The sequence below is a fragment of the Anneissia japonica genome, unplaced genomic scaffold (assembly GCF_011630105.1).
Source record: "Anneissia japonica isolate Jap-2015-1 unplaced genomic scaffold, ASM1163010v1 scaffold5330_len1712360_cov203, whole genome shotgun sequence".
Taxonomy (NCBI): domain Eukaryota; kingdom Metazoa; phylum Echinodermata; class Crinoidea; order Comatulida; family Comatulidae; genus Anneissia; species Anneissia japonica.
Genome location: NW_022711894.1, coordinates 1,457,396 through 1,466,575, shown reverse-complemented (window position 1 = coordinate 1,466,575; position 9,180 = coordinate 1,457,396). Strand labels below are relative to the sequence as shown.

At 34.5% G+C, this 9,180-nt stretch overlaps 2 protein-coding genes across 3 annotated transcripts in view; one reads left to right on the top strand and one right to left on the bottom strand.

The window, feature by feature from the left end:
* Positions 1 to 552: 552 nt before the first annotated feature.
* On the bottom strand, positions 553 to 6,905 carry LOC117107649 (synaptobrevin-1-like). Of its 2 annotated transcripts, none has more exons than XR_004445268.1 (5): positions 6,717 to 6,905; positions 3,960 to 4,081; positions 3,546 to 3,666; positions 3,369 to 3,423; positions 553 to 2,134 (listed from the first exon to the last, which is right to left on the bottom strand). XR_004445268.1 is itself a non-coding variant. In XM_033249361.1 (5 exons), coding segments are annotated over exons 1-5 (282 nt in total). In that variant the 5' UTR covers positions 6,719 to 6,895; the 3' UTR covers positions 553 to 2,111. The 2 variants fall into 2 exon arrangements, 1 of the variants encoding a protein (XP_033105252.1); XM_033249361.1 differs by having other exon boundaries at positions 3,546 to 3,625; positions 6,717 to 6,895.
* A 1,680-nt stretch (positions 6,906 to 8,585) lies between these two features.
* The window catches only part of LOC117107648 (thioredoxin-like protein 4A), a 4,298-nt gene continuing 3,703 nt past the window's right edge, over positions 8,586 to 9,180 (top strand). The window contains exon 1 of the mRNA XM_033249360.1: positions 8,586 to 8,734. The gene's annotated coding sequence lies outside the window, so the exon portion shown is untranslated. The remainder of the gene's footprint in view (positions 8,735 to 9,180) is intronic.

Below are 9,180 nucleotides of genomic sequence, written 5' to 3'. Positions count from 1 at the left end.
CCCCCCCCCCCAAAAAAAATCCTAGTTACGGGCCTGTGAAGTAATCATAAAAAGTCAAAGGTTCCAGTTCAATAGTATTGTGTAGTGAATCGTATAGTGTAATATACATCAATACGGAAGTTACTAGCCATTCGATTGACAACGTTCAATGAATGAGTATCGGCACTGACGATTTGCCTCTTTGGAAAATGGGGCAAGCGCCTGTATTGAATAATGAAATAATATTGAATTCAACTACTATGTCAAATTTGTTGTTCAGTACCGGTATATTAATACATAGGCATATTGATTCTACATCGCTTAATAATTAAGCTGCTGGATGTCCAAGCTTCCGGGGTGCAGCATTACGATCATCAGACTCAGCTTTGTGGCTTGACTAGACCTACCCTTAACTTCCAAGCTTCTTTAGAAGGGAGAAGCCAGAAAAAAAAGAATAATACCGTAGTAATTTGCAAGCCTAGGCCTATCTTTTCGAGTCTTTGATAACGTTGAGGAATTAGATAGGCCTGAACACACCATTTAGTGACACAAATCATGATCGAGAAAGATTTGTACACGATTGCGTAAATATACAGTTTATTTCTATCTTTATTTTAACATAATAATAATATAATTTCAAAAGTCCTAATTTTGAAACATACAGGTTTACAATATTTAAATATTTAGTTAAGTTAATCGTTGTTCAGATTTGTTTCATATTGTCAGTTTAAAGTAAATACTCCAAGTATCGAAATACACGCCATCGTGTATCTTGGCGTGCTTTTCGATACTTGGAGTATGTATTATATTATCTTATAGATTAATCAGTGAACATTTCGGTTTTACTGTCAGTAGAGTGTACCTAATTTGCATATAGAGGCTCATATCTCTATGTAACCTATATTGCTTTGGTGACAATTCTGAAATTGAAATTGTTAGTGAAAGACATACAGTACTCACTTAACACTTAACACGAATTTTAATGTTGCTGTGCTCCTATATACATTAAGTAATTTGTTTTTTCTTTTAAGGTAGCTAGGTAGCTGGCGCTAAAGTCTGGAACAAACTACCAGCTGATATCAAACACTCGCTCTCAATTAACACACTAAAGTCTAGGTATATGTCTTATGTATTTTCCTGATTGTGTCGAATCGTACTGTATTACATTTCTCTAACAGGACCACAGCGAAAAACAGGTTTATACTTAACTGTGAAATCCTATATAAATATATTATTTATTATTATTACTATTATTATTATTATTGTGTAATTTCATTGATAAAATCAATAAAAGTATGTAAAGAGATGCGACTCTCGATCTATACCGTATTTAACGTCAATAACTATAAATATTAAAAGTCGCTTGGAAGCTAGTGTCTGACTAGGCCCTATGTTATATTTAAAACAGAAAAATGTTAACAATAACTTTTTTTTTCTAAGTAAGCTTTGGTACCTTAATTAAACCGTATTTATTCTATAAACTCCCCACTTTGAATAAACACCCCACCCCTTGAATAAGCTTCGGAGCGTCCCTCGAATAAACGTCCCGGGCGTTTATTTTTTCCTCGAATAAACGCCCCCCTAAATGATTGTAAGCAAATGGAAGCAACATCATTCTCAACACAATAATATTCTCAATAATATTCTACTCCAATAGATAGAATTACATTTTTGATTGGGATCAATTCTATGATCACGCAATAACACATTTTGACGGTAATTATGTTGTAATTCCACATTTACAGTGAAATTAAGGGGCGTTTATTTGAGTACATTATCGTAACCATTTTTACAAAAAAAAAAAAATAAATAAAAAATAAGCTACCCCAATTCCTTCCCAACAATAAACGCCCGAGGCATTATTTGAATAAATATGGTATTAGCATTGGGAATGATAGACAGCCGATGAACGTCGCTCAATCGTGACGTCATTGCTAATACATAGATATAACTTATTACGTTTATGATACGAATGTTTATATAAACCTACAATAAAGATGACAGTTTACAACCCATTTACGGCACTATAATCCAGCATAGCACTCGCAATCAAAAGTATGTTAGAAATGTTTCTTAGTTGTCTCAAGTTGTTCTCCGTTGCCATGGGTGTCGAGAGACGCCATCCCGATACGTTATTTCCATGGTCGCCAAGCAGCTGTAAGTTTAAAGAGATAACCTATATGTAGACTCGAATATGATGAAAACTGCAAAAATAGCAGTACATACTACCCTAATAATTCATCACTTTTTATCAGGCCTAATAATACGAGCAGCAGTAGTAAAGTAGGTAGTAGGTAGGTCTAATACATAGTATTAGTACGGTAATGTAATTAATCATAAATAGTAATAATTATATTAATTAATAATTATAATAATATAGTTTGGTTTATTTATTTCATTCAAATATACGCTCCGAATATTTATTTCATTCAAACACACACATTCAAATACATTACATTCTGTAATGTACTACTATTCTTAGTTGGTTTTACTATTAAGCTTTTGTTATGTATGTTAATATGTTCATGTGTGTGGAGAAATAAATTAAACAAACAAACAAATTAAACATATACTGTACATATAAACAAATTAAGAAAAGCAGACAAATGAAAGAATTCTGAAATTTATCCTAATTTACAAAGGGCCAACATAACATTAAAATACTTAAAACAAATAATTGCAGTAATAAACAAAATGTAGTTACAAAAATGTTTATACTAAGATATACAGTACTGACATTTAATTTTTTAAATTACACAATTGTTTTTATAGGTGTACATATCTGGCTCGCCTGAACATAAAAAAAAAACATCTTTCGGAAGAGTGGGATACCCCAATGGTACATTTCAGCATGTGAACATGAACGCGCTTCTCTACGGCTGCTATGTTGTCCAGACCATGCCCTTCGCAATTGAGCACAAAGACGCTGCGAGTTATGGGTTATTCTCTTAACTTGTTGATAATGATAATATTGTTCATGATTATGATGATGATGATGATGACGACAATAGATAGATGATGACAATAACAATAAAGCAGTTCATATGGTTTTAGTATAGATTACAAAAGGGGTTTGCCGGGAATGTTATTTTTCCCGAAATAACGTGTGGTCGCACTGGATACTTATGTAGTCGGCTAGTCTCCATTTTTTTTGTGAACAAATTGCAATTAATACGTTATTTTAGTAATTATAATAGTAATAATCTATAATAATAACAACTTAGAAAACTACCAAAACTGAAAAATAACAATAAGAATAATAGTTGACATTCCTTAACGTGACGGGTTCTTTTTAAAATAGAAAACACAAGAAATGTCGAGTGGCGGTATTGGCGGATATTCCATGAAAAATCTTAACATTTTGAAATAACTTGTTGAAAATATCTTACCCAGAACAATAATCGTGATAATTAACAGCACAATGACAACCAACAAGATCGTTAACTGCAGAAGAATATATAAAAAAAAATAAAACCACATAAATTTTATATACTGAACTTAACAAAAAATATCACTTCTCTCGGTAGTATAACTACTTCCTAGCAGTTTCTATTCATTTCCATTACCTTTGTATTTTTCCACCACATTTGTGTCTTGACCTGTTTAGCCGTCTTTTTAAATCCTGCAGAGTTTTGCTCTAATTCGTCTACAAGCGATAAATATTGATAAGTCAACATTTTACTCCATCTGAAATACGCATTTCATTAAGCGAAAGTCAACATACAGTGTAAATGGATTTTACATTATGCTAAATCTACTTCCAGGGAGCATAATCTAATAAATAATAATAAAATATAAGGTATATAGAGATTTGTTTTAGGACCTATTGCCCAAGCATTTTAACATTTGAAAATCGGGGACAGTATTCTATGCTCCATTCCCAATACCTCAACCTCCATTATGCAAATCACTGTGTTCGCATTGCTCTATGTTTACAACTCGACTGAGCAACCCTGATAATATAGTAGTCGTAATCTTACTTGCATGATCAGTCAAATCTTCAATCTTATCTCCTCTTTCCAGAATTTTTTCAACATTTTCTTGCATGATCTTCGTCAAATCATCTACGTCTTTCTGGAGCTGTTGTGTCTTATTGGAAGACCTAAACGGAGTAAAAAATAATATTAATAATCTTAACCAACGAGTAGACCATGATTCGTATTGAAATATTTGAAAATAACTATCCTCTATGCGAGTACTCTATATCAACAATATATTTGCTATTAAAGGTTTCCCCTCCGGGTTATACTGGGCTTAAACCTCTAAAGTGGCGTGGAAGTCTTGAAATTGAGAGGGTGGTTGATACATGGAGGAATTATGCTTGATGGGAACGAGGGTCGAGTCGGGGTGGGGGACTCATTGATTAAGTGAGAGGTGTTAGGTCGCAAAATAAGGAGATATGAGGTGATGTTTAAATACTAGAGCATGATTTTCTTGCTTCGGACATTTTCAAAAGAAGACTGCCTCGACATCGGTTGTTGGATCCCCTACTTGAAGCACTAAGATAGATACAAATGAAAAGATTCTAAGATAGACACAAAATGAAGTAAAAAGTAAAACAACTGCATACTTGACATAATACACATAAAATGTATTTCAAACGAATATTTCGGACACGCCTGTGTCCTTCCTCGGCGTTAGTCATATGAATGAAAGAAATGTAAAACATAGATAAAAACTGTAAGGAAAGGAAGTAAAATAAAATTACAAGATAATAGGCACCTAATGAGCAACCAATTAACCAATAAACTGTTTGACAATGTTAGAGCTAAAAATGGCCTATAACAAACAACAGAGTGAAATAAACAAAATGTTGGCAATATAAACATATGAGTAAATAAAGTAATCGTGATAGTAAAAATGGATAGCCTAATTATACCATGTAAATATATGTACTACTTTGTAAACATTATACTGTATACATACATGTGCATAGTATGATTAAATAGTATAGCTTATTTCGTGAATGAGTATTCGTTAAAGAACCCAAGATTTTTTATTGATACCAAATTTATGAGTGTTTAATTTTCACTGCAGTTCAGCACAACGTCTATCCATTAGACATTAAAAACCTGTAGCTATTATTACATTTAACGTCATCAATAGAAATGGCCATGGTTAGGCAAATTAAAATTGCAACTGGAAAACCAACTGCATTATCAATGGATTTTTTTATGTTTGTTACACCGAAGTCTAAATTTGCTATCTGTCTCCCCAAAATAGCAACCACGATCACTTGAAACATACGAATAGGGCCCTACGTATAGGCTATAACATTTGTCGAATTACATGTGAGCGTGTTACAACAGTTGAAAACTATGAAAACTATTATGACAATCTACAGTAGAAAACGTAGTGCAAGTGCACTAATTATCGTTTGTCGTTTGAGGAATATTTGAGTCCATATATACTTTTTTACAAAGGGTTTTTATGGATATGAATTTCGAAAAAAAGAGAAATAAAAATGAGAAATGAAAAAAAAAGAGGGTACTGATCACATAGCACTGAGATACTGCATAGGCCTATTATGAATACCGTAGCGTTAGAAGTGGAAAAAGAAAAAGAAAAGAAAAAAAAACACCGGAAAATTGAGAAGATATCTAATTAATTAGCGATAAATACTGTATTAATTGGCATGTAAAATGTAAAGTTTTCTAGGGTGGGGTGGTAAAATGGGTTAATTTTGTAAAATTAGTGATTTTCTGTGATTAAAAAAAAGTCTTAAATATTTACATTTTAATCAGTAATCTACTGTTAGAAAAATAATATTGATTATACAGTAAAGCCCTCGGAACCCCTGACTGCGATCCCACAGACATTGAATACCTTGCTATGCATGTACTTGACTTCAATTTCATTCATCTCCCACCATTATACTACCAGGTGAAAAAGGCATATATATATATATATATATATATAAGTGTACAATACTGTAAACAATTACGGGGCATGTCCCAAATATTGGCCCCAAACGTGAGGAATTCCGTTACAAAAATGTTGAACTTTCTATATATAAAATCATAGATAAATAACCTAACTAATAGCTTTCAGATCGATGACACACACTGACACATATGCCTCGGTGGGGTCCTCTGTCTGTATCTATTAAGATTCAGATCTCTGGGAGTGATCGAAACGTTGAGAGGGTAATTATACCTTACTGAGGTTCTAAAATTGAAAATTTCCATGTTCACCTTATACGCTTAAATAGATTTGACTTTGGTATTAGGCGCTATATAAATCCTACTACATACATAATACACAAAGCACATTCTCCATGTTTTTTGTTGTTTATGATGCCTATAATCTGGAAGAACACTTTGGTATTCCTAGCTCTACAATTTACTTATATTTACATGGGTCGATCGCATTCAGGAGGAAAAGAACAAGCGAAATTCGTCAGTGACATGAAAAACAGATTATTATGTGTAGCTTTAGTAGGGCTAAGTAGACTTTGACCCTCACAAATCCTAGACCTATTATACAACGTTAACCTACTGTAATATTGTTGTTTTGTCTGCGAAACCAATCGTTTTTATGGTAAGCCCCAAACGATCAAGGCTCAAATTGTGCCGTTATCATTCAATTTGCCGAATCACCATGGTAAGGAAGGGTGCTAGAGGATTGGAGCATTTACTTATTAATCGTTTAATAAAGTTTTGTGCAATTTTTGAAAGCTCCCCAATATGACACATAGGGCCTATACCAATGAATGAAAAATGCAAAGTAATACGTACATGGTTAGGCCTCTGGTTCCGCCCTTTTAATAACCTGGCTTAATTGAGCGTGAATCCTGTTAACTGTCCTGTGTTCGTAGTTGGTTAACAGTAACCCGGATATGGAGGTGCGCTACCCTGGCTTCTCTGCCCTTTTGATTTGAATGTTGTTTGACCCATTTATCAGTATCCGACAACAAGCTATAGCACAAGACAGTGAACGCGTGATTAATTAGTACAGTAGTAATCAGCATCCGTTAATATATCTAATGAATTTAGATAAGCATAGATGGCCAAACTTTATGCTTAATGGCATCCCTTAGTTCAATGGCGGCGCCTGTGTCTGAAATCTGGGGGGGGGGGGGGGGGAACGAGGGGATAGCCCCGCAAAATATGACAATTTAGTGGTTTCAGAGGCTTATTTAATCGACTTTATGTGAAAAATACATATAATTTTGATTTTCTCCCCCACGAATTATGTGGTTTTTCCTCTTTTCTGAGGAGTGTTGTTGGGGGGAGGGGGTGGGGTCAACTGCTGGGGAAAGACAATTCCTCCCCCCCGGCACCACTCCCCGAAAAATTAACACATTTTCCTGCTGATTACGTCCAAATTTCATAACTGTCGTGACTTTATTTTGCCACGCATTTGAACTATAATAGGTCTATGCATGTAATACAAGTCCCACAATACACATTCAGCCATATACATTCAGAGACAATACCACAACACCACATTCAAACAACGAACACGTCGGAGTTAACACGTTATTACATTGAAGGTAGATTTACTACGATACACGACTTTTTCATTGTTATTACAGTAAATAAATCTATTATGTGTGTATACATACATAGATACATACATACATAAAATGAGTAGTTGCAAGTTGCATACATGCATACGGTATTCTTTTTTCCATGAATCGATAAACCCTAAATAGAAAGCTAGTTTTATTAGGAATAATAATTGTTAGGCCTATAGTGTTATTGATATGAATTACCGGTTTAAAGTATGAGAGTTCAATTTCCGGGCACCTAGAGGCAGGCGCGGTTCAATTCCAGACCTCGCGCACTGTTCGCATGGCGAAGGTCAGGATGAGAGATGAAATACTGTACATTTATTTTTAATATAAATTGATTGCATTGGTGGTCTGGCGAATTCCAAATTTTCCTGTCAGAAATGCCACCTACATAAACCGAAGACAAAAATATAAACAAAATAAATGCAATACTTTTTGCATTGTCTAAGACAGGACTGTAATTAAATTGGCTGCGCGATGTACTATGATAACGTACACTGTTGATTTTTTTTTTTTTTTTTTATCATTTTAATTTACGTCACAAAGGTTAATCAAAATTAATCACAGGGAGGATATACTCATGCGTTGATTCTTATAACCTTATTAAAAGGCGTATATAATTTTATAATATTTTGTTATTCCAACATTACACTAAAGCAAAGACCTATTATTTTAATTATTAGGCCTACTTTTTAATTGATGAAGTATTATGCCTATTTCTTATTCCATTTTTATAACGAATGCAAAAAAACATGTCTTTAATGAAGGATTCGGAAAAACGCAATTTATCCAGTTTTGAGGTTTTCCGGGATTAGGGACACCCTGTGGATATATAACGATAAAACTAAATTACTAATGAGCACAAATATTTTACACCGGTAAAAACACGAAATGTTTATATAAAAACAAGTCTGTGTCAAAAAAGCTACTTCAAAGTTTACATAATACAGTAATTCGCAAGATCGTATCTGTTGTCTACTGCTGCTATATAACTAGCCCAGCTGCTCAGGCTTAGCAAGGCTGCTGGAAGGAGTCCCCAGCATAGAGCATAGAACTAATCTCTATGGTCCCCAGTGAGTTGTGAGACGTTGGTGGCGCTGTTTCAAAATCAGCAACACTGGTAGGGGCGGTATTGCAAAAAAGTGACGTCGGTATTTCGTCGGCTACTTCTGGGATAGCTCCCCGTTCATTGTTAATGCTGTTTTTGGTTCTTGTGATTGATTTTTAACAGTATTTAACGTAAGTGTTACCGCTTTGGTTTACCGTAGTTTATACCATATAATCATTTGTAGTCTTTCCCATATCAAAACTGTTTTTCTCTTCACTCGAGTCTTACGCTAGGCTAGGCCCTAGGCCTAATTATATATGGATGGCCGCTGGAACTAGCCTACGGCCTAGGCCTAGCTACTTTCTAGTCTAGCTAGGCCTAGCCTAGGCCTGTATGTAGTCTCACTGTAGAAAATTCTTTATAGGCCTAGGGGCCTAGGTCATGAAACCGAGAATAGTCCTAGATATTAAAGTAACACCTAGTTAGAGTCTATGTAAATAAATGGCATACCGTAAAATATTTTATTTGTGCGGAGGATGGGACTAGGCCTACTAGTAGGCTACTGTAGGACTCTAAGGTAGGCCGGTAGCCGATCATTTCGGTCGCGCTTCGTTTCGGTCGCGCTTTGTTTCGGTCG